At 57.0% G+C, this 23,565-nt stretch overlaps 1 protein-coding gene across 1 annotated transcript; it reads right to left on the bottom strand.

Annotated features, from left to right (window-relative positions):
* Positions 1-2,038: 2,038 nt before the first annotated feature.
* Positions 2,039-21,742, bottom strand: MCM5 (minichromosome maintenance complex component 5). The gene is made up of 17 exons (XM_047066692.1): positions 21,642-21,742; positions 21,317-21,491; positions 19,295-19,421; positions 19,078-19,206; positions 16,021-16,193; positions 13,994-14,149; positions 12,439-12,605; positions 11,924-12,095; positions 11,403-11,514; positions 9,690-9,833; positions 9,303-9,368; positions 8,936-9,112; positions 8,174-8,286; positions 6,860-6,988; positions 5,494-5,636; positions 3,561-3,688; positions 2,039-2,385 (listed from the first exon to the last, which is right to left on the bottom strand). Exons 2-17 carry the CDS (start codon positions 21,481-21,483, stop codon positions 2,284-2,286), a joined length of 2,205 nt encoding a protein of 734 aa, XP_046922648.1. The 5' UTR covers positions 21,484-21,491; positions 21,642-21,742; the 3' UTR covers positions 2,039-2,283.
* Positions 21,743-23,565: the final 1,823 nt, after the last annotated feature.

Here is a 23,565-nt window from a genome sequence, read left to right as displayed (position 1 = left end):
AGAGAACCATCAACAAAACAAAAAGCTCACAGAATGGGAGAAAGTGTTTGCAGATTGCATACTAATAAGGGACTAATACTCAAAACATATAGGGGCACCTGGGTGGCTCATCAGTTAAACATATGACTTCGGCTCAGGTCATGATCTCACAGTTCGTGGGTTCGAGCTCCATATCGGGCTCTGCACTGACAGCTCAGAGCCTGGAGCCTGCTTCAGATTCTGTCTCCCCCTCTCTCTGCCCCTCCCCCGCTTGTATTCTGTCTCTCTCGCAAAAAATAATAGAGTTAAAAAAAATAAAAGTAAATAAATAAAAAACAAAATATATAAAGAACTCAGGTAACTGGACAGCAAAATAATGCAACTAAAATATGGGCAGAAGATCTAAAGAGACATTGCTCCAAAGACATACAGATGGCCCACAGACACATGAAAAGATGCTCAACATCACTGACCGTCAGGGAAATAAATGCAAATCAGAACCACAACGAGCTCGTCACTCACACCTGCCAGCATGGCTAGTCTCAAAAACACAAGACATAACAAGTGTTGGCGAGAAGTGGAGAAAAGGGAGCCCTCGGGCACCACTGGGAATGTAACCTGGGGCAGCCACCGCGGCAAACAGCAGAGAGAGTCACCGCGGGGCTAAAACTAGAAATACCATAAGACCCAGCGATTCCACTTGTCAGTATCTCCGTATTTACACAAAGAAAATAAAAACACCAATTTTTTAGCAAAGGAAATGAAAACACCAATTTGAAAAGACCTAGCACCAGCAGGTTCATTGCAACATTTACAACAGCCAAGATACGAAAACGACCTTGGACCTAATTCCAAGATATGGAATCCGTCCACTGACGGAAAAATGGATGAAGAAAACGAGGTGTATGCACACACACACACACACACTATCCAGCCATAAAAAAGGAAGTCAAAGAAAAATATTGTATAACCTCACTTATACATGGAGTCTTAAAAACAAAAAAAAACAAAAAACACAAAAAAACAAAACAAACACCTCAAGAGACACAGAGAATAGATGGGCGGTTGCCAGAGGTGGGCGGTGGAGAGTGGGCAAATGGGTGAAGGGGGTCTAGGGGTACGTACTTGCTAGTCAGTTAGCCATGAGGAGGTAACGCACAACATGGGGACCACAGTTAATACTGTCTTATAATGTTTCAAAGTCGCCAAGAGAGATCTTACAAGTTCCCATCCCAGGGATGCCTGGGTGGCTCCGCTGAGGGTCTGACTCTTGATTTCAGCTCAAGTCATGATCCCAGGATCGTGGGATCGAGCATCGTGTCGGGCTCTGCGCGGGGCATGGAGCCTGCTTAAGATTCTCTCTCCCTCTGCCCCTCCCCCGCTCATGCAACCTAAAATTGAAGTTCCCATGACACACACACAAAAATTAACTACTTGTGGTGACCCCGCCCCAGAAAAAGGAAACGGCAAAAGGCGTATCCTCAGACCCAGAGAAGTCGATTGCCTCAGCCAAGGCCACACAGCTACGGGGAGCCCGCGGGGAGCAAACCAGTGCACACAACACTGGCACCTCCACTCTCAGCCACTTTGCTCTAAGGCCTGTGGGAATCCAGGTCCCCGAATCCCAAAAGCCACTGGCGTCTCACCGCACTGCCCCGTCCTCCCTGAGCACCTCGCTGTCATTATCCTGAACACAACCCTGCAAAGCACGTGCTAACGTCAGCCCTTAACGGTCCGGACACTGAGGCACAGAAAGGTGTGGGGACTGGGCGGGCCTGAGGCAGGAGCATGGCCCCCGTGCCCCCACAGGCTCTGGGGAGCAGCAGAGCCCATCTTGCGCACCCCCCCGGAGCCCTCCACACGATCCGGATCTGGTGGGATTCTCACCGCTGCCGGCTGGCGAGCAGTTCAAGAACCCGGAGCACAAAAGGGAAGGGCGCTGCCCAAGGGCCTGAGGGGCGGACGCAGGTCAGATGTCCCGCTCGGTCTGGCTCCAAGGCTGGTTTGCAGGGCAAGGTGGGGGCGGGGACGGGCTACCCAGTGCAGAAGCCCAGAGACATCCAAACGCACCGTGGCTTTATTATTTCAACAAACTCCAAAAGCACGCCTCCTGGACCTGCGCCAGAGGCAGGCGCCCGGAGGCGGCAAGGCAGGGGGGACACTCCTTCCTCCAGGGCAGCTGGAGAGCGCGTGGGAAGTTCAAGATGGCAGCAGGGAGGCGGAGGGCAGTGACGTTCGGGGTGCGGGCCGTGCGGGAGGCGCGGGCCGTGTGGGAGGCACGGGCAAGTCCGAGGCCGCGAGGGCTCACTTGAGGCGGTAGAGGACCTTGCGCTGCATGCGATGCTGAATCTCGCCCCGTCGGAGCATGAGCTGCAGGACCTTGTGGATGGCGTGCTCCGGGTATTTCTGCGGACGCAAGGCTGGATGCAGGAGCGTGCCTCCAGAGGGGACCCCACGTGTCCCCCCCCCGCTCACAGAGAACTTCCGGTTTATCAAAGGCCTTCACACCCATCTCCTTGGCTCCGGCGAAGGGCTCACACCTCCTGAACTCTACTACGTGCCAGACACCGTTCTAGTCTTCGTACCTCAACTCACTCCACCCCCACAACAGCCCCACGCAACCGGTACTGTGATTACTCTCATCTTACGGGCCAGGAGCTGAGGCAGAGAGAGGCTAAGTCACGTGCTCAAAGTCACACAGCAATTAAGTGGCAGACCTGGGCCTTGAACGGAGTCCACCTGACTCTAGAACCCAAGCTCTTGACCCCCTAAACCTCCCTAAGCCCCAGTCTGCTCACATATAGAACGAGCGTGGTACCACCTGCTGCGTGAAACTGCTCTAAGATTCAAACGACATGACGTTATGTTAAGAGGAGCTGAAATCAGAAAGGCGTGGATTGTTCCTGTGGTTTTAAAGACCACAAGTTGGGGCGCCTGGGTGGCTCAGTCAGTTGAGCGTCCGACTTCAGCTCAGGTCATGATCTCACGGTTCGTGGGTTCGAGCCCTGTGTCAGGCTTTGTGCTAACAGCTCAGAGCCTGGAGCTGCTTCCGATTCTGTGTCTCCCTCTCTCTCTGCCCCTCCCTAGCTTGTGCTCTGTCTCTCTCAAAAAGAAAGAAATGTAAAAAAAAAAAAAAAAAAAAAAAAAAGACCACAAGTTCTCCACAGCACCCAGAAGGCCCCACTCCTCTCTGGGTTCTCGAACGTCGTCCTCCATGAACTGGAGACTCCCCCTCTTGACTCTGCCCCTCCCCACCCCACAAAAGCCAGGCAGCGAGGGCAGAGATACACGGGAGGTGCTGGGGGAGCCTGGGTGTGGTTGTACCAGAACACCAGCCGCCCCCCGTCCTCTCCCCTGATGGGACAGAAGACCACCCCTGCCCTAGACTGAGCCCGTCTCTAGGGGATGAATGACAGGAACAGGTCCAGGGCGAGGAAGAGCCACCTCATCCCCATCCCCAACCCAGGCCTGTCAGCTGAGCAACAGGACACAGGTGCCGGGCGGGTGGGAGGCAGGCCGCGGGAGCCACCCCCCCGCGGGAGCCCCCCCCGCCCCCCCCCCCAGGCCACGGGAGGGCCTACCTGCTTGGTGAAGTCCTGGATGATGCTGTGCTCCGACACCTGGGAGCCGATGGCAAAGCGGCGCTTGAGCTGTTTCTCGATGCGGCTCAGCATCTCCTGGTCCTCCTGGCTGGTAAAGCCCTCCACCCCTGTGGGCAGAGAGAGACGGGCAGGTGGGGACGGGGCACCAGAGACCTCAGTCTGCTCGTGGTGGGAGACCTGAAGGGACAGGGCCCCTGAGCCAAGAAAGGGTGGCCGGGGAACGGTGCGTGGGGGACAGCACGGGCCCGTGGAGATGGCTGGACACAGCCGTGAGTCAGGGGACACAGCACACCTGTGTGGAAGGGTGCTCCAGGCGACGGACTGGCAGGTGCAAAGGCACAGGGGTAGAAACCCGACTTCATTCGAAACCCTGTCCAGAGACCAGGGACGTGGCCAGACCGGCGACCAGGGGCCAGGTCCTGGGGGCCCTAGGCCATGGCACGGGTTTTGCTTTGATTCTGGGAACGGCCAGGGGAGGGCTCTGAGGAAGGACGTGAGCGGACTTGGAGACAGAGCCCGTAATACCTGGACCCCACCCGGCTGGTCAGGCAGCAGGGACAAAGTTCCTGGAGGAGCAGATCTGAGAGAGCCGAACCCACCAGAGCCCCACGGAGGGAGGGCAGGCTGCCCGGAGACCACGGCTGTGAGGTGCCCCAAGGGGCCCGGGCAAGCACCAGGCTGCTGCAGGGCACCAAGGCCTACAGATGCCCTGGGGTGTCAGCTGCGGAGAGGGTGGGGCACGGTCAGCGGAGCCACTGGGCTCCAGGATGAAACGGATCTGCAAGGCAAACTGCTACGCACGCAGCCTACGATGCCCGGTTCAAACCTCACTGTCCCAAAGCACACCTGACCTCTGGCCATCAGCAAACCCAAGAGCCCCCATAGGCAAATTTCTCATGTTGACGGGAATCCCCTCCAGGGCAGAGACTGAGTCTTCACCAAGGGGAGGGTGGGGGCGATCGAGCCCCTCACACCACCCAAGGCACCAGCCACACTCACCCTTGAACATGCCAAGCCTGCTCCCTCCTTGGAGGCGTGGCATTCAGCCTCTCCCTACAGTGTCCTCTCCCCCTGCCCTTATTTCCTCTTTTCACACCACTCCTGAATAACGTCACCTCCTCAGAGAAGCCCTCCAGACCATCTTCCTCCAACATATCCGGCCTGCCAGGATCCCCCCCCCGCCCCCGCAGCCCAGGGCACTTCTGACTGCCTGAACCCCATCTATCTGCCTTTGTCGAGTCTCTCCCCATCTCAAATGAGGCCCACACGGCAAGGACTTCGAGATCTGTTCACTCCTACACCCCTAGCACCTGGAACAACGCCTGACAAACACCACACCCTGCTCGGTGAAGGAATGAATCTACTCCCAGGAGAGTCTGGCACAGTCAGTGATCCAGAACAATCTGTTCAAAGACTGAGCCTGAAGCAGATTGTAGGGCTTATAGCAGTTTGACCTTCACTGCCCTCCGGGTCGAGACCTGCATTCCAGCTAACGAACAGCCAGCCTTGGCACCATGAAAAGGCCTCTGAATGCCTGTCTTATTTCTAAGTGCCCCGCCTGGCTTCTCGGGGGGTGGGGGGGATGTGGGGACAGCTGGAAGTAAACGGGAAAGAGTTCTGGAAGCACTCAGAACGGTTACGAGCTCACAAGGAGTGCCATCGTTCTCAGATGAGGACAAGATGACAGTTCTTCCTAATTAACTGGGTCAAGAGGAGTGTGTCCAAGGGTGTGGAGAGAAGCCACCGCTTGTCATCGTGGAAGGAAGTGGCCGGGGCGGAACTGGGAACGGGGGCTCACCGCCGGGAGGACGCTCGGAGATGCTCGGCAAAGGCACAGACGCGACACATGCTCCGGGCCTCCCGGCTGTGGCCACCCCCCCCCCCCCCAGCTCGGGTCCCTGCGCCTGCTCACCTGACAAGGTGCCGGACAAGGCAGCGTCCAGCGTGGACACCTGGAAGAGCCGCAGAGCCTCCTCCACGTCCGCCTCCGTGGCAAAGGGCTGCAGCTTCATCTTGCTGAGGGCCTCGGCGATGCGCACGATGGCCTCCAGCTGCCTGCGTGGGAGCAAGGGGACGCGGCGGGGACTCAGCTCACCCCCCGCCCCTGTCCCAGCACCGCATCAGGGAGGTGCCTGCCCAAGGTGTCAGACTACGGGGGAGACTGCTTGCGGTCCCCACGACCCTCAGAAACGGAACCCCAGGGGCGCCTGGGTGGCTCCGTCAATTGAGCGTCCGATTTTGGCTCAGGTCATGATCTTATGGTTCATGAGTTCGAGCCCCACATCGGGCTCTGGGCTGACAGCTTGGAGCCTGGCGCCTGCGTCAGATTCTGTGTCTCCCTCTCTCTCTGCCCCTCCCCCACTCGTGCTCAGTCTCGGCTCTCTCTCAAAATTAAATACACATCAAAGAAATGGAACCCCAATTTTTACTCCAGCATGTGGCACCCAGCTCAAATTTGACATTTCCCAGCCTCTCTGGTATCTACATGTGTCTATGTGACTAACGTAGGCCAAGAAGATGGAAGTTCAAACATTTTGTGGGAATTTCAGGAAATGTCCTTAAAAGATGGGCCCTTCTTTTCCTGCCTCTCCTGTCTCCTGGAATGCAGAGGTGATGGCTAACTTCCAGCAGCCATCTTAGACTAGGAGGATAAGGGTAAGCATGAAAGAGCCCCACTTGCCAACGACTCTGAGGAGTCATCGCATCAGTCCTGGACCACCCACCCTCTAACATTTTTACACGTGAGAGAGAAATAAACTCCAATTTATTTACTCTGTTTGTATTTTCCATTACATACAAACAAAATCACTTCTAACTAATCAGTGCTAGAGACAGGATTCAGATGAGATGGGGTCAAACTCTTCATCACTATCTTCTACTGTATAATTTCACAAAAATGAGGAGTTAACCATGAAAACTGAGATCCAGAGAAGGAAAGCCATTTCCCTGCAGTCAGTCGGCCAGAGTCTAGGACCCAGGTCTCTTAAACTCCCATGACTGGACCCTTCCCTTTCCCTCACGCTGCCCTGCAACGAGGGAAACCAGACAAAATTCAAGAAAACAGGGTCCCAGGTCTTCTCAACCTTAAAACAGGCCAAGAAGTACATACCGTGAGGGTTCACACTCCCAAAAGCCTCCCTGACCTGCAGCCCTCAGTACAGGCCTGCGCCGTGCGGTGAGCAAGGGCCCCCAGCCCTGGCTTGTGAGGCACAGCCTGCTTTGGAAACCGAGGAGGCCCGTGCAGCCCTCCTGGGCCTGGCCCTCCCGTGCCCGCTCACCGCACGGTGATGGGGATGTTGGAGCGGCGGTCGCTGTCCCTCTCGTGCTGCCGGGCTCCGCTCCGCATGATGACATACCGGTTCTTCAGCTTCTCTGCGGCCTCTGCCGACAGCCGGGGGCCACACTTCCTGCAGGATGGTGGGGAGCAGCTGACACGAGGCCAGGAAGGGTTCTTGGGGCACCCACCATGTTGCCCAGGCAAGTGACAGTCACAGATTCAGGGGAATACTCAGATCACCTAAGGCAACCCTCATCCTGAGGGTGAGAAGACAGAGCCAGGAGGGAGGGGTCGACTCCCCAAGGCCACCAAGGACCTGGCGTCAGGATGGGGCAAGCCTCACAGCTGGGGCCCGAGCCTCTGAGGACGGGGCCACAGGAGCTCAGAACTGTGACAAGGACCCAGGACGGGAGTCACTGTGCCACTCCGTCACTCCAAGGGTGGGTAGGGGGGAACTGAGGGACCTACCCGACTACAGTGCTCCCCTCCCATCGGAGGGGCTCTTGAAGACTCCTCCACCCTCAGGTTTTACCCCCAACAAGAGGCCACTGAGGCTTACGTCCAGCATCTCCACACCGTGGCTAACAGCACAGCCCCTGGAGCCACGTACCTGGGTTCAAATCCTTGCTCTCCTACCTCCCACTCAGGACCTTGGACAAGCTACTTAACCTTTCCTTCCCTCAGCTTCTTAGCCGCAGCCCCAGTAAAATGGATTCCTATGGTCCCTCAAAGGTTTAGAGACAGGGCTAAAGTTCGCTTACATGTGAAATACTCAGAGAACACCCGGCACAGGGTAATTATTGTATGTAGGATTACAGTTACTGGCCGGCTGTGAAGAAAACAGGAATAAAAGTCTCAGCTGCCATTTCCTGAATGTTGACTCGGTGCAGGGACTCTGCCAAGCACTTAATCACCTGTGCCGTCATTACAAAAACACTAGGCAACACCAGTCCAGGAAAAGGGAGATTCAGAGGGCAACTGACTCGCCCAAGGTCACACGGTGGGGCGGACGTGCCCCAGAGCCCGTGTGCGCGATGTCCACACTGCACCGCCTCCCTGCGTGTGAGAGTCGAGCTGATCTTCAAAGACCTTGTGATTTTTACAACCTCATTTTAGAGATGTGGCAACGTAAGCCAAAAGCCGCCGAGTGACCTGTGCGAGTTCAGAAAGGAACCTAGCCAGAACCCTCAGGAGGGCTTCACTTGTAAGAAGGCATCCCTTCTTGTAATCCCTCGTAAGAAGCAGGCCCAGGGTCTCTCCCACCCTAGGAGAGCCAGGCAACCCCACTCCTGCAGGGCCCATGCCTAGGACTCACGCTCGGCAGTAGGCAATGAACTTCTTGAGCTTGGCCAGGTCGACCTCACCCTCCACAGCCTGGGTCTGGGTCAGTGCACTCACGTGCAGAGTGACGACGTGCTTGGCCAGCATCTGGGGAGGCAGAGGGGACACTGGGTCAGCCCACAGGCCCTCCCCAGCCTGGATCCCAACACAGAAGTTGAGCAGGCAGGAAGGAGGAGCTGGTAGGGCCAGACCTCGTGGAAAGGAGGAGGCCCCCCTTTCCTCAGGGTCTGTGAGCTGACCAGACAAAATCACAGAGCTGCCAGGGCCGTATCGGCCACAAGGAGAGCATCTGCCTGAGTACAAGCCTCCAGCAGGGAGGGAGAGCAGAGGCAGAAGCAGAGAACTCTGACCACGGGGCCCCGGATGCAGCTGAGCCCCACACCCTTAGGCTTGCCCATTACATAAGCCACTACTTTCTTCCAGAGACGTCCTGGCCAGAGCCGGGCTTCTATTATTTGCAGAGGTCAACTTCCTTGTTTCGTATACAAGGGGCTGAGGCCTGGGGAGGGAATGATTGACCCAAACCGCACAGCCTAGCACACACAGGAGGCAGGACTGGACCCCCAGTCCAGTGTTCTCTGTAAGCCACAGCCACCCCTCTGGGCTGCCCACTTACGGGCAAGTCGGATTGATGCTCAGGACTCTGGGCCAAGCCCCAGTGACCCTCCCCCAGAACCGCAGCCCTGGCTGGACCCGGCCCTGTGCGCCCTGTGGCCCTGGCCGTCTTCAAACGCACCACGTCCCTCTCCTCGTTGTGCTCGTCCTTGACAATGAAGATCATGTCAAAGCGGGACAAAATGGTGGGCATAAAGTCGATGTTGTCCTCCCCCTTCGTCTCATCCCAGCGCCCGAACACAGAGTTGGCTGCAGCCAGGACGGAGCACCGGGAGTTGAGGGTGGTGGTGATCCCAGCCTGAGGGGAGAGGGAGGGAAGCAGATGGCAGAGACGAGAACCCGGGGGCACGTCCCCTCCGTGCGTCCGTGCACACGCGCCCCACGACCCCAGGCCGGCGGCTGCTGCCAGCACAGGCCCTGGCGAACAGCGGCCCCCGGCCAGCACCCTCCCCACGCACGCCGGGCCAGGCCGGACGGGGGCCGCGCACCTTGGCTATAGAGATGGTCTGCTGCTCCATGGCCTCGTGGATCGCCACTCGGTCGTCTTCCCGCATCTGTGTGGGACAGGAACGTCTGAGGCCCAGGCGAGGGGGCAGGAGAGCAGCAGGGCAGCAGGAAAACCACAGCAGCTACCAGTCAAGCCCCAACTCTATGCCAGGCGGACGGCAGGAACGTGGAGACCTCTCGCGCCAGTGACCACGAACCCACTCTCCAGATGAGGAAACGGAGGCTCAGAGAGGTTAAACTACTTCCCTCGATAACAGGCCCGGAGACTGACCACACCGGGCTCTAAGTCAGAGGCGGTTTGTGCCGTCTGAGCACAGGAGGCCACACCTCCACCTTCCAGCTGCCAGCCACGTCACCATCAGACTCACCTTGTCAAACTCGTCGATACAGACGACCCCACCGTCGGCCAGGACCATGGCCCCACCCTCCATGATGAAGTTCCGGGACGAGGGGTCCCTCATCACTGAGGCAGTCAGGCCTGCCGCGCTGCTGCCTTTCCCCGATGTGTACACCTGCAGGGAGAAGGGAGGGGTCAGGGCCCCGCACATCTCCAGCTCCGCGCTCTGACCCCAGTGAGGCCGGGGCCCAGACTGATGGGGCTGGCTCAAGCTCACACACCAAAGCCGGCCGCAGAGCCCAGGACAGAACCCCAAGCTCCTCCCCTGGGCCAGGAAGGCAGCCCCGGCACCAGTCTGGCCCGGTGGGCGTCCACACGCGCTCTTCACCTGAGTCCCGCCACAGCCCTGGGAACCGGCCCTCGGGGGCCCGGCTCACAGAGGAGCAAACGGAGACCCAGAGATGAAGGACACACTTCGAGGTGGCCTCAGGGCTGGAACAGGGACGCCTGACCCCCAAGGAGAAGCTTCCTCCGCCCCAGTCCCCTGTCATCTCTGTACAGACTCAAGTACCACATGCTGCCCCTGTGGCAAGTCCCAACCCAGGTGGCCTTACGGTGTAAAATATGCACCCATTTCAAACTTAGCCCTTAAAAAAAGAAAGGATATGAAGTATCCCACTGCATTTTTTATGTTAAGCTACGAACTAAAACAACACCGCTTCAGATACATCGAGCTACACACAATAGTAAGATTAGTTTCGTCTGAACCTTTTAGTTCTCTAACATGGCCACCAGAAACTTCAGCCCACTGGGGGCACCTGGGTGGGCCCAGTCAGTTAAGCAGCAGACTTCGGCTCAGGTCATCTCGCGGTTCGTGAGTTCCAGCCCCGTATCGGGCTCTGTGCTGACAACTCAGAGCCCGGAGCCTGCTTCGAATTCTGTGTCTCCCTCTCTCCCTGCCCCTCCCCCACTCGTGCTCTGCCTGTCTCTCTCCCCCAAAAATTAACATTAAAAAAAATTTTTGTTTTTTTAAAGAAACGTAAGCCCACCCCTACGGCTCATGGCTGTAGTGCACACGTGCCTGTCAGGCTGAGCCCCTGGCATACTTCCGGTCTATCCAGACTAGAGCTCCCGCTGGCACAGCCCTGTCCCACTGGCCACGATGGCCATCCCCGCCCTCTGAGCCCCCAGACCCCCAATCACTGCACAGAGCACCCCGCCTACCACACACCTGGGGTCAGATCCCTGTGCTTGCACTTACTAGCTGTGGGACCCCGGGCAAGACGGAGCTATTCTGTACCCGTTTCCTCCTCCTTAAAGGGGTCACAACACCCACTGTGCAGCGAGCAGAAGGTCAGGTGAGTAAATCTACGTAATGCACTGCGAGCAGGGCCCGGCCCTTAATCTTCATGTGATTATTACCAACATTACGGCTCAGTGGGTAGATAAACAGTCTCGGGGACAATAGGTGACTTGCTTGCGGTCCGTGACCAGCCAGCTACTGGCCAGGCAGAGATCCAGAGCCTGTGCTCTCAGGCCGCACTCCACCCACGGCCCCAAACCGACCCACACCCATTGGTTCCCTTCCTCCTCCCTCTGTGCCGTCCTGACCACAGGCGAGAGGAACGAGAAAGAGATTCCGGGAAGCCAGCTGCCCCAGGGGTCCTGGGGACCCGGTAGCCCTGCCTGCAGCCTGCCTCCCTACTGGGGTGGCCAAGCAGAGCAGTGAGCCCTAGGCACTCACCCCGATGGGAGAGCACTTCTCCACAAACTTCAGCAGCTGGGACTTGGCCGTCCCCGGGTCCCCCAGCATCAGCAGGTTGATGTCTCCTCGGCGGGTGAGTCCATCAGGGAGCCTGGGGGAGGACGGGCAGGTGGGCGAGGCTGGCACTCGGGCTGGTCACGGGGAGGGCTGGCAGTCGGCCCCCCAACGGGGTATCACGAGCCTTAGAGCAGCAGGCAGCCAGGGGCTCCGGGCTGAGGCCCTCGTTCACAGCCGCCGTGTCCCCTAGCCTCGCCCATGGTAGCAATGGGGGAGACAGCTTGCCTCCAGGGCACGGACAGCCAAGGAAACGGGAGACCACAGATGAACCACAAGCCAGCTGACAGCAAGCCTGGTTGATGGGGAAGGAGCCTGGGAGCAGCAGGCAAGGCTGAGGGTCCCAGGAAAATGAAAGAACATTCAAGTCCTGACCATCAGCAGCTACCCTCGTAGGGGCCAAGTTACTCATCCCCTCCAAGATCTGGGGGGACCCAGACCCCCACCTCTTTCGGGAGCCCCCAAACAGCAGGCAGGCGATGGCCTTCTTCATGTCCGTTCCACCGAAGATGGACGGGGCGATGCTCTTGGAGATGACCTCATAGACATTGGGCAGGGCGGCCAGGCGCCGGAACTCCTCCTCCTCCTGTGGGGTCACGGGCCCGGCAAAGCTGCGGCCTGGGTGGGCCGGGGAGGGAGGGTGTGTGAGTGCTACGTGAGGGAGACCCTGGCCAGCCCACCGCCCGATCAGGGCGCCCTGCGGGGCAGGGCCTCAGAGCTGGGACGCCACAAGCCTGAGCAGAGACCCCGGTTCTGCCCCTCAGGAGTCGGCCTGTGCTCAGGGTCCAGTAAGTGAGGGGAACGGGTTCTGAGGAGCTAGGGGGCTAGATCGCGGACGCCCTTGGGGACCGCTGGGAAGGGTGGGGACAGGGAAATCAGGAGGCCCGGCAATGATCCAGAGGAGAGAGGACAGGGGCTCGGCCCAGAGTGCAGCACAGCCAGGACCCCAAAGCCAACTCACCAGAGCCATCTGTGTCCACCTGGATGCCCAGGACACGGATGTAGGAGCTCCGGATGCCCACACCCACCCTGTCGCGGCCCCTGCTGGAGGTCAGGCCAAACTTCTTGATGGAATAGATGCCCATGATGGTGACCCTGTTCCCGGGGACGACCTTGTCACACAGGTACCTGAGGAAACAGGGAAGAAGGAGAAACAAAGATGAGAGCCTGGTGGGGACAGGGAGGTCTCTGACCCGCTCACCCACCCTGTCACACTCATGGTCCACCTTATCATCTATACCAGAGGCCTCCCCGCCTGAGCTGGCTCCAGCTGGCTCCGTGTTGGCTCCCCACCCCTTCACAAGCCCCATCTGCTGTCAGACTCGCCGCGGGCTCCCCAAGCCTTCCTCCGCAGGCCCTCCAGCCTCTCTGCAGGGGCCACCCCCACTTCTGCCTCTTCAAGGCCCCATGAGCTCCGTTCCGTCAACTCGTTTTGCCTCTCGACTTCCACGTTCTCTTCTCAAAACGAAGGTGCTGGAAGAAGGCAGTCTCCGAGCCCCTCCAGCCAGAGCTGGAGCACTGGGGACGCTGGGGTGTACATCTGGACCCTGCCACTCAGAAGTCACCGCACATCTCTGAGCTTGGGGGGTGGGGGCAGCGATATCACGGGATCAAGAGAGGAAACAACCCAAAAGTGCTTTCTGTGCGGGAAAGAGTCACATCCCACCAAGGAGCGTCACCATCACTGTCACTGTTCTGAGAGGATTCTAAGGCCCTTCTTCCCACACACCACTGCTTGAGTCTGGATTACTGACTGCTTGGAGAATAACCTAATCAACAACAAACACTCAATTTGTATTAAGGAACTATGCTAAACACGTGCATCTTCCAATTACCATCTCCCAGCAGCTTAACTAGAGATTCAGGACCGTCATTATGCCCGTTTTCCTGATGAACAAACCGAGGCTTTGCCAACTCACGTAACTCGCTCGAGTCTGACCTCTACACGTCCCACTGCCACTGACGAAGCTAACAAGACCTGTGGATCCACACCTCAGGAAACCACACAGCACAGGACACCTGCACACACACCCAGGTGCACCAGCCCAGGTGACGAACCCCCATCACGTCGCCAAGTCTTCCGCTCAGGTGGCCGAGAGGGGACCAGACTCTAGTCAAGCACCCTCCCCTCCTTCCCGATCCTTCAGCAAACCCAAGGAAGAGGGTAAACAGAGAGCCAGGGATGCAGGCGAGGCAGGGGCTCTCCCGGCTCCGAGGGCTGCGGGGACCCCCCCGGAAAAACCCAGAACCAGAGCCCTCAAGGAGCCAGTCGGCCTCTTGGGGTTCCAGGTCCAGCACCCGCACGGCAGGGGCTACACGCCCTCACAGACCCTGGGAGGACAGGACGAGCGGAAACACGGGAGGCACCAGGGTGCCAGCGAAGGGGTGTTCCATGCCGAGCCACCCTCTCCGCCCACCACACTCCCTCGGCCACACCCGGCACCTGAGCTGGGGACTCGGCCTGGCCGCCGCCCCGGTGGGAGCCCCTCCCTGCCCCCAGCCCCAGCCCGTGTCACCTGTCGCAGTAGAGCTGCATGTGTCTGGGCATCTCGCCGTGAGGCACCGCGTCGGGCAGCTCCTGCAGCTTGAGGGTCTGGAAGTCCACACACTTACACTTGTCGGGCATGATGAAGTACGGGTCCAGCGGGCACTTGGGGCGCCCAGCCTGATCCCTGCACAGGGGGAGGAGAAAGGGTCACCAGAGCTCCCCTGAGAACCCAAACCCCAGGGAGCCCACCCCAGGAGTCGGTGACAAGCTCTGGTCCACAGCAAGCTGAGGGTCTCCGCAACAGCGGGGCAAGGCCCTTAAAAGGAGTGCAGCTCTGTGGGGTACCACGAGCCAGGTGAGGAACGGGGAGGTCTGCTCTAGGCCCGGCTCCTCCCCCTTGCAGACAGGTCACACTTCCAAGCCCCACGAGGGTCTCGGGGTCCCCACAGGTAGAGGAGCCAAATCACCAGTGACCTTATGAAACCCCCGCTCAAATCCCAGGACCTCTCGGTGAGGGTCTGGGCACCCGGAGACCATCCTCAGGGTCCAGGCCTCTATTCACCTCCACGTGATGAAGTCACAGTTCAACTATTACCGAGGCGTTAGAGCAAAGCACCCCCTACGTGCCAGACACAGTTCTACAGGCCAGGGACGTGGCAGTGAGTCCCTGCTCGTATGAACTTATGGTCTAGTCAGGGAAGCAAAAGCCAGCCAGCGAATGACTCCGTAACAGGACGACAGGCAGTGCTCCATGCCGTGAAGTCGGTGGGTAAGAGAGTGACTGGGCACGCACACACCCAGTGTAAGCTGGAGGCCTGGGGGAGGACCTCTGTGAGAGGACAGAAGAGAAAGCTGATGGAAAAAGTGACAATGTGGACTGTGGAGGTCAGAGGAAAGAATGTTCTGGGCAGAGGAAATAGCATGTTCAAAGGCCCTGTGTTAGGAGGGAGGCAGCGAGGCTGGGCTCAGAGTTGGGGGAGGACCGAGGCCAGAGAGGGCTGTGGAGGGCCGTGCGGGCCAGGACAGCGCTGGTCTCTGGGTGACATGGAAACGACTGGGTCACCTGTGGCTGCAGAGTGGAGAACAGACTGAGAGATGAGGGTGGGCCCGGGATTCACCGCTCCAGGTGAGAGGACAACAGACATGCCCAGGAGGTTAGGAAAAGGTCTGGTTCTCTACATGCAATCTTAAGGGCAGAGCCAAAAGGACTTCCCGGAAACATTCTGAGACCGAGCACTTGGGCCTGGGCACCTGAAAAGATGGGGCTCCCATCTGGGGCGGGGGAGGGGAGCTGTGGAAGGACAGATCTGGGGGGTGGGATGGAGGTCAGGTCAGTGTGGTTCAAATCTGCAGTGTCCCCTGGGCACCGGCTCGGGGGCATCCCGCCCACAACCAGGTCTGACGCTGGAGTTCAGGGGAGACACATGTGAGTGTCCTCTGCACGCGGATGATTCTTAAAGCCCGAGACCACTCAGGGAATGAGTGCAGAAGAAGGGAGCATGACTGAGCCCAGGGCACTGCCGACACTTAGGTCAGGTAGCTGAGGGGGACCAGCAGAGGCCAATGAGCAGCCTGAGAGAGGGCGTGGGCCCTCAGACCAGGGGTGGAGATCATTTTCTGTAAGAGCCAGAGTGTAAACATTCGGTGTTACGGGCCAAGAGGCCACACACGCAGTCTCTACAGTGCAAATGTGGTCATAGGCAACATGTAAATGAACAAGCATGCTATGTCGCTGGCCCGGCTGCCCCACCAAGCCAGTTTGCTTCAGAAGACTCCAGACTCATCCCCCTGGAGTGCTTTGCCCTTCGAACCCTGGGTTCCCCGCACAAGTCGTCTGGACGTCCCGGTGGGCACAGAACTCACCAATGGAGAAGGACATGGCCCCTGGTTCTCAGCCCTGAGCCCCAGCGCATCGGCCCACACCACCCCCACAGGGCACGCCTCTGCCCCAGCCCCTCTCCCTGCAGGGGCTGCAGGCTGGTCCCTACCCTTCCCGTCTCCACTCAGATGTCCCTCCCCGCACAAGGCCCTGGGGCCCCCGCAAGGCCCACTCACGTGTTGCACTTCCTAGGCAGGGCGTAGCCCTCCAGGCCGGGGCGCATGGCGATGTTGCTGAGCGTGTTGCGGCAGCTGCGGCACTGGATGGAGATGCGGGTGGCCTTGGCTCGGACCCCAGACGCCGAGATGATGATGCCAGGAATCTTTACCAGATGCGACATCATGTCCGACTGCAAGAGAGCCATCCAAAGGGAGGTTGATTAAAGGGAGACAGGGACCCCAGAGAGTGCACGGGAAAATCTTTTTCTCACGTATGCAGAAGTACTGAGAGATAAAGTGGCACTTCTAGAATTTATTTCAAAGTACTTTGGCAAAAAAAGAAAAAAAGAGAGAAAAAAAAGAACAAAGGCAAAATGTTAACCACTAAACCTAGGTGAAGGTATATGAAATTCATTACACTATTCCATTTCCATATGTAATTTTCCATAAGACAAAACAAGAAAAGTTCCTTTCAGGGGAACCTTGCTGGCTGAGTCAGTAGAACATGTGACACTTGATCTCAGGGCCTTGAGTTGAAGCCCCACGTTGGGTGGAGGCTTCCTTAAAATTAAAAAATTAAAACTAAAAGGACTTTAATATTTATTTTTGAGAGTGAGAGTAAGAGACACAAAGCACGAGCGGGGGAAGGGCAGAGAGAGAGAGGGAGACACAGAATCCGAAGCAGGCTCCAGGCTCTGAGCGGTCAACACAGAGCCATACGCGGGGCTCGAACTCATGAACCACAAGATCATGACCTGAGCCAAAGTCGGACGCTCACCTCACTGAGCCACTCAGGAGCCCAAAATTAAAAAGATTTTTTTTTAAAAGTTCCTTTCGCTATCTTTTCTTCCAGTTCCCAGTGGCTTTCCTGGGACAGGCAGGCTACAGGTTCATGCTGGCACCCCCTCCACCAAAGCCTGGGAGATGGGAGGCGGAGAAGGAAAGAGGCTGGCCCCCTCTGTGCTACGTAAGGCCACATGTGCCCACCACAAGCTGGGGACACCGGAACTGTTGGAACCACCACAGAGCATGTTTTTCAGACAACAATCTACAAAGACGCGGGCACCTGGCACTCCAGAATCCCGAAGGACTGGGGTAGTCTCAGCCCCTCCGAGCCATCCCTGACCAGTGATCCTTCTAGAGAGGGCTCCTCCTCTACTGTAGGAAACCCATCACCTGAAGTGGGTCATTCAATGTGTTCTCCAATGAGTCTGACAGTCGGAAGCGTGTCCCTGGGGGGAAGTGGAGGCTTGCCTCCCTCATGAAACAGCTGCCCCCCAAAACAGGTCCGATGCCGCTTCCACAGAAAAGCGTGATACTGAGTTTAATTCCAAACATAGTCACGGAGCCCTTCCCTGGTGCTGGGAATAGATAAAGCCGACAAGCTCCAGAACTCACAGACCTGCTTCGGGAACAGACCTGCCATCATGCCAGCCAAAGGCGGCTTGACAGGGACCCCCAAGAGAGCTGCAGGATGTGGAGTAGATCTGTCAAGCAAAGACCAGAGCATGGCCTTGTGGGTACGACGCACGATGAGGAGGTGCCATTAGCTAAAAGGGTGACATCTGGGCCCCACTACGGAGCATGCCGAGTACAGCCAAGTGCATCACCTCCTTAGATTCTAACCACCACCCTGTAACGGAACGACTAACGTCACGACCATCACTTCCTGCTCACTGCTCCCCTGGCTCTCACTCCTGCCAATTTTATAAATTGTCCTCCACGTGGCAGCCAAAGGGACTGTTTGCCAATGGAACCAGCCCACTCGAATACCTAAACACCCCCTGCTTTCCTACCGCGCTCCATACAGAATCCAAGTGCGTTTCCATGGCTGGAAAGCCCGGGCCCTCTGGCCTCTTCCTCCCTTCCCCCTTCCTTCCCTCAACCCTCATGTTCACTGGGGTCCGGCCACACTGGTTCCTTCTTGTTCCCTGAAGCATACCACTGTCCCCACCTCAGTGCCTTTGCACCTGCTTCTCCTTGAGCCTGGAATGTTCTTCCCGTGGGCTGTCGCGCAGCTGACTATGACTCACTCAGACTCACTCCAACATCACTTCCTGAGAGAGGCCTCTTCTGACCGCCATCCACCTCCCTTGGCCACTGTCATATTTATTCGCGTTTCTCTTTCTTTCATGACTCCTATCACGGCTCCTGAAGTTATCTCAAAGTCCTGTATCTGTCTCTCCCACCATAAGCTCTGTGAGAACCGAGTCCTGTCTGTTCACATGAGGGTCTAGCCCACACGTGGAGCACAGCAGCCTTCAGTATTTGTCAACTAAAACAAATAAACCCCTCAGATGCCAGCCCCTCCTGCTTCCCGATCACTCTTAGCCTCGCCAGCTGTCCTTCAACATGGCCTTGACCATACATACCATGCCCCCCTCACCACTCAGGCTTTGTCCAGGCTGTACCTCTGCCTCCCTGGAATGTTCTCCCAACTGTCTGCCCACTGCTCAGTCTCCACTCAGATGTTTCTCCACCAGGGAAGCCTTCTGTCTTTCCCACAGGGCCACCCCCCCGATTTCTTCCACTGCACTTAGGAACATCCAAAAATCATCACGGGTGGGGCTCCTGGGTGGCTCAGTCAGTTGAGCATCCGACTCTTGATTTCGGCTCAGGTCATGATCTCATAGTTCAAGATCAAGCCCTGCGTCGGGCTTTGCACTGTGCTTGGAATCCCCCCCCCCCCCGCCCCTCCCCACCTCGCATGCACGCTTGCTCACTCCCAAAAATAAACATTAAAAAAAATAGGTAACTAAAATCACCCTGGGTGATATTCACTGCTTTACTCAGGGCTCCCCCCACACCCCACGGGTGGACACAAACCCCACACAAGAGCTTTTTGTTTAGCTCAATGTGATTTCTCCAAGAACCAACTCAATGCCTTGACCACAGAAGGAGCTCAGTAAACATTTGTCCTATGAGTTAATTTTACAGAGGAGGAAACTGGCTCAGAGAGGTTGAGTGAGCTGCCCAGGGTCACACAGCTGGCACTTAGATCTGCCTTTGCCTGAAGCCCCTGTGCACCATGCAGCAGCCACTGCCACCCTCGGACCAGCCTCTAAGGGGACCCACCTTCAGGCTACGAATGCTGGACGGGCTGGCATCGGACTTGAGCATGACTTGAATGTCCTGGAGCACCTCCTCGCCAGTGGGCCGGGGCCGAGTCACCTCATCAGCCACCTCCTTGGCAGCCTCCTCCAGCTGAAGAGGAAGGAGACAGCTGTTGGCGACCAGAGCAGGACCGGCCCTGGAGCGGGGAGGGGAGGTTCAGGCACGGGGTCCCACTCACCAGCTGCAAGTGCTCGGCTGGCTGCTTATACAAGTAGTCAGCCAGGTCCTCATCAAAGCTGGCCAGGTCCTCCAGCTCCACTTCGATCCAGTACTCCCCCAGGTTGTAATGGCGCTTGAGTTCATCCCTGCGGTGGGCAGGTGGCAGGGTGGGGGAGGGGGAGGGTGCAGAGGAGACCAACACTGGCCGAGGCGCACCTGCACCCCAAATCTGCCCACACCAGCACCACCACTGCCCGCCCCCTCCTCTTCCCAAATACACATCGAGTTCCAGGTGGTTCTGTGACGGAACCCCGCGGAGGCTCCCTGCTGCCGACAGAGGCATATCCTCCCAAAAAAAAAAAAAAAAAAACAAAACAGGTTCCGTGGAGATGGTCCACAAGACGGCCGAAGCACAGTTCAACACTCCAACACAGGGTTGTGTGCACGCACAGGTCGGTCTGGGAGACTCAGCTCTTTCACTGCAGGACTCCCTGGAGCCTTTTACTTTCTCCTGGAGACTAACCTAACACACAGCTCAAACCTGGGAGCCCAGAGACAGCAGAGACTGTGTCCGTCTTATCAACCACCAGATGCACTTTTTACAGAGCATCCTATGGGACTCTCGTCCCAAAACACACTTAGGGACCACTGACCCACACAGGGCCCTCTCCTCAGCCTCATCTCAGACCTTATCCCCCCCCCCCCCCGCCTTATGTCCCAGAGCCACACACAAAATGACCACCCTGGCCCAAAAAACCCCTTGCTATTATAAAAAGCCACCCCTACCTCTCTGCCCATGCATGCAACTGCTCCTCTCAGGAATGCCTTCCACACCTGAAACCCTTCTCTCAGGCAGGCGTTAAATTTGGGCTCCTCTGGAAGCCCTCCCTAACTTCCTTCTATATTCCTCCTTTTTTTTCCCTTTAATTTCTTTTCATGTTTATTTATTTATTTTGAGAGAGAGACAGAGCACGAGCAGCGGAGAAGACAGAGAGACAGAGAGAGAGAGAGAGAGAATCCCAAGCAGGTCCCGCACCGTCAGCAAAGAGCCCGAAGTGGGGCTTGAACCCATGAACCTCGAGATCACAACCTGAGCTGAAATCCAGAGCCAGACGCCCAAATAACTGAGCCACCCAGGCACCCATATAGTCCTCCTGTGAGGTAACTGTCACTTTGTAATTCGTCTCTTGGCCTCTATGCCTTGCTCCCACTGACTTATAAGCTTCACGGACCTAAGAGCTCCTAAAGGGTAAGCAATAGGCCTTTCCATCTTCGTACCTCAATGCTGGCACAATGCTTGGCACACAGATGGTCAATGTCAGCTGGTACATGAATAGGGGGAGGCACCATTTACTGATGACACAGAGAGACTGTTACTTGGAAGTCACTCAGTAATTGGTCCTGCCCAAGCCTGAACCTACAAAGCCACCTCTGCCTTTTAAGGTGCTAGGGACAGAGGCTGGACCTACAAGGATCTGACATGATGCCGCGGATTATACAATGACAAAGAGCAGGTTCAGGGAACAGTGCCTGGCCCGCAGCAGGTGCTGATCAATGGAAGTTGCAAATCGGAATGACTGCATGAATGAAGTAAATCCTAACTACCATCTTCACCTTTTACACCCATAGAGAACTTGAGTTTAGGAGACATCAGAGACAGTACACGGAAAAACAGCAAGAAGCAAACGACCAGAAACAAGTCATGGGTTTAAAAAAAAAAAAAAAAAAAATCAAAGGACCCTAGGAGCTCTAGCTGGCTGTTAGGAGCCCACTCAACAGGTGACCACTCAAAAGTTACCTTCAGGTATAACACGTACAAAACCAAAGGCCACAAGGGTGCGGCCGGATGAAGTACGGCTGGGACCCCCGATCCTCGGACCTGGGACATGCTCCCTCATTTCTCTGGGCCCGTGTCCCCCCATTCGTGCTCTACGACACTAGCCGGCTCTGAGTGATGACGTGCGACCCCTGTCGGCGCCACACTGGGGGGGGGGGAGGGGTCTGTGTGCCCCCCTTCCTCCTGTCCCGCTCCAGCCCGCACCTGTATTTGAAGGTGAAGCCGGTGCGGTCGGTGCCCACTCGGTACTGCCGCAGGAACTCCTTGAAGCGCCTCTGCAACTGCGATTTGCGGGCCTGCCCCTCGTCGGCCGCGGTGTCCCCCCCGAAGCTGTCGCTGTAGAAGATGCCGGGGTCGTCGAAACCCGACATGACTGCGCCTGGCGCGGGGACAAACAGCTGGAGCCGGCGGGGGTGGGCTCGGCTCCGAATGCGGGGCGGGGGGACCCCAGCTCGCCGGCGAGAACGCCTGCCCACCCTGCAGCGCCCTCGGATGCTGAGACCTGCAGACCCCCCGACCCCGGTCTCACCTCTACGACCCCACAACCCCCAGACTCGGGTACAACAGCACCTCCACGCACCGCCGCCGAGTTTCGCGGGAAAAACGAGACGCCGCGTTCGGGCGCCGCGGCCGCTGCGTCCCCATTGGCTCGCTGAGGTTCCACAGCCAGCGATTGGGCCGCTCTGCGCCCGCGAGCCCCACCTTCCGGACAGGCCGCTGGAGCGGATTGGCTGTGGGCCAGTGACGTCACGTCCCTGGCCTCCTTCCGGGCTCCATTTTGCTTGCCGGACAATTTGGCGCGAAACTTCTGATCCGGAAGGAAGCGGCGGCGCGGGGTGGGAGCCAAGATGGCGGAGAGGAGGCCTTCGCGCCGGGGGCGGCAGGCGCGGTGCGAGGGCTGCCTGTAGACACTCCTCAGGCCTTTTACAAGCCTCGTGAGACCATGTCCGCCTCCAGAGCCAGGGGCTGGGAGAAGTGGGGGTTCCGAAGCTGTCGGTCCCGCGCAAGCCCACTCGCCCCCCGCGCCGGGCTCTCCCTGGCACACACCCTTCCAGACGGTGGGGATGAGTTAGAAATAAGTCGCCTCTGGATCCAAAATGGTCCCATGGGTGTTTTCTTCGACCCAAAGGGTGATTTTTCTTTTTCCATCGTAGACGACTTTTCATGATTTGCCAGTGCTTAAAATTTGCGAAAGCTCACGACCCCAGATACCCAACCTCGCTTGGAAAACTGGGAAGATTTGGTAAAACTTGGCGTTCTCAAGCAGCAGCGAGGGCTGCATCATCTCTCTTCCCTTGTCTTCCGTTCCCACCCTCCACGATGAACCACGGCAAATGTTTCCTACCCTTTGCCACAGGCATGTAAACCTATTTACTGGGGAGTGTAAAATACCAGTGTTTTTACAGTGTATAACAAAATCAGATAAATCTGAAATTTGCTTTTCTCGTTAATACTTCCTGGAAGTCTCTCTGAGGACAGGATAGATTTACGTCATTCTATTATTTTTATTTTTTTTAAGTAATCTCTACACATCCAACGTGGGGCTTGAACTCACGACTCCGAGATCAAGAGTTGCATGCTCTTCCAACTGAGCCAGCCAGGTGCCCCTGAACTCATTCTACTTAACAGCTCCTAATTCTCCATAGTATGCATACAATACAGATTATTCAGCCCTTTTCCTGTGAGTAGAATCAAGACGGTTTGTTTCCCTGTCTTTCCCCTCCCTCTTTTCCCTTTTCACTACAAATAAGGAATATTGACGTCCCTTTCACAGAAAACTGGAAACGAGGCCTATGGTGGGAAGATCTACAGCCGCTATTTGAATGCCTACTCTTTGCAAACATAATGTCATCATAATCAGTGGCTCCTGGACCTGATTGCACTTTGAACTCTCTCAGCTTTTCACAAAACAGGATTCCAGAATCCTGCCCCAGGTTTCCAGAATCAGAACTTCTCAGGTGGGACCCAAGATCCCCTGGGGTGATTCTGACAGCCCTGTCCACAGACGGGTGTTTAGACACCCCTGGCCCCTCCACCAGCTGCGGAAGGTAGTTGTATTACTTTCATTTTGCCAGTGAACACAAGGAGGCCAAGTGCCTTGTCCAAGGTTCCAGACTTAGTGACAAAGCCAGGACAAAGTTCTCCAAACTCCCCAGTCATCACGTGCTAGTGGTATAAGGAAACACTTTGTCCCCTGCTTTCTCAACTACACCTTAAGCGAGGGCTTTTCACTTTCCCAAATTGGGAAGCTGCACTATTAATATTTCAGTGGCTCTCATGACTTAGGGGGAAAAAAATCGGGGCTTTAGAGCTGGACAGACCTGGCTTAAATCCTTCCTGACCCCCAGAGCACCCTGCGCAGGTTTGCTGCGAGGATTAAACGAGATGACAGGTGGGGTGACACAAAAATCGCTTAGCCCAAATCACAAAACCCCGATCACCCTCCTTTCAAA

Source organism: Lynx rufus, unplaced genomic scaffold, assembly GCF_022079265.1.
Source record: "Lynx rufus isolate CCGP_SWC_20201006 ecotype Redwood Valley unplaced genomic scaffold, mLynRuf1.p SCAF_7, whole genome shotgun sequence".
Classification (NCBI taxonomy): domain Eukaryota; kingdom Metazoa; phylum Chordata; class Mammalia; order Carnivora; family Felidae; genus Lynx; species Lynx rufus.
Note: the sequence above shows the minus strand (reverse complement) of the source record. Positions and strands in the feature narration are given on the sequence as shown.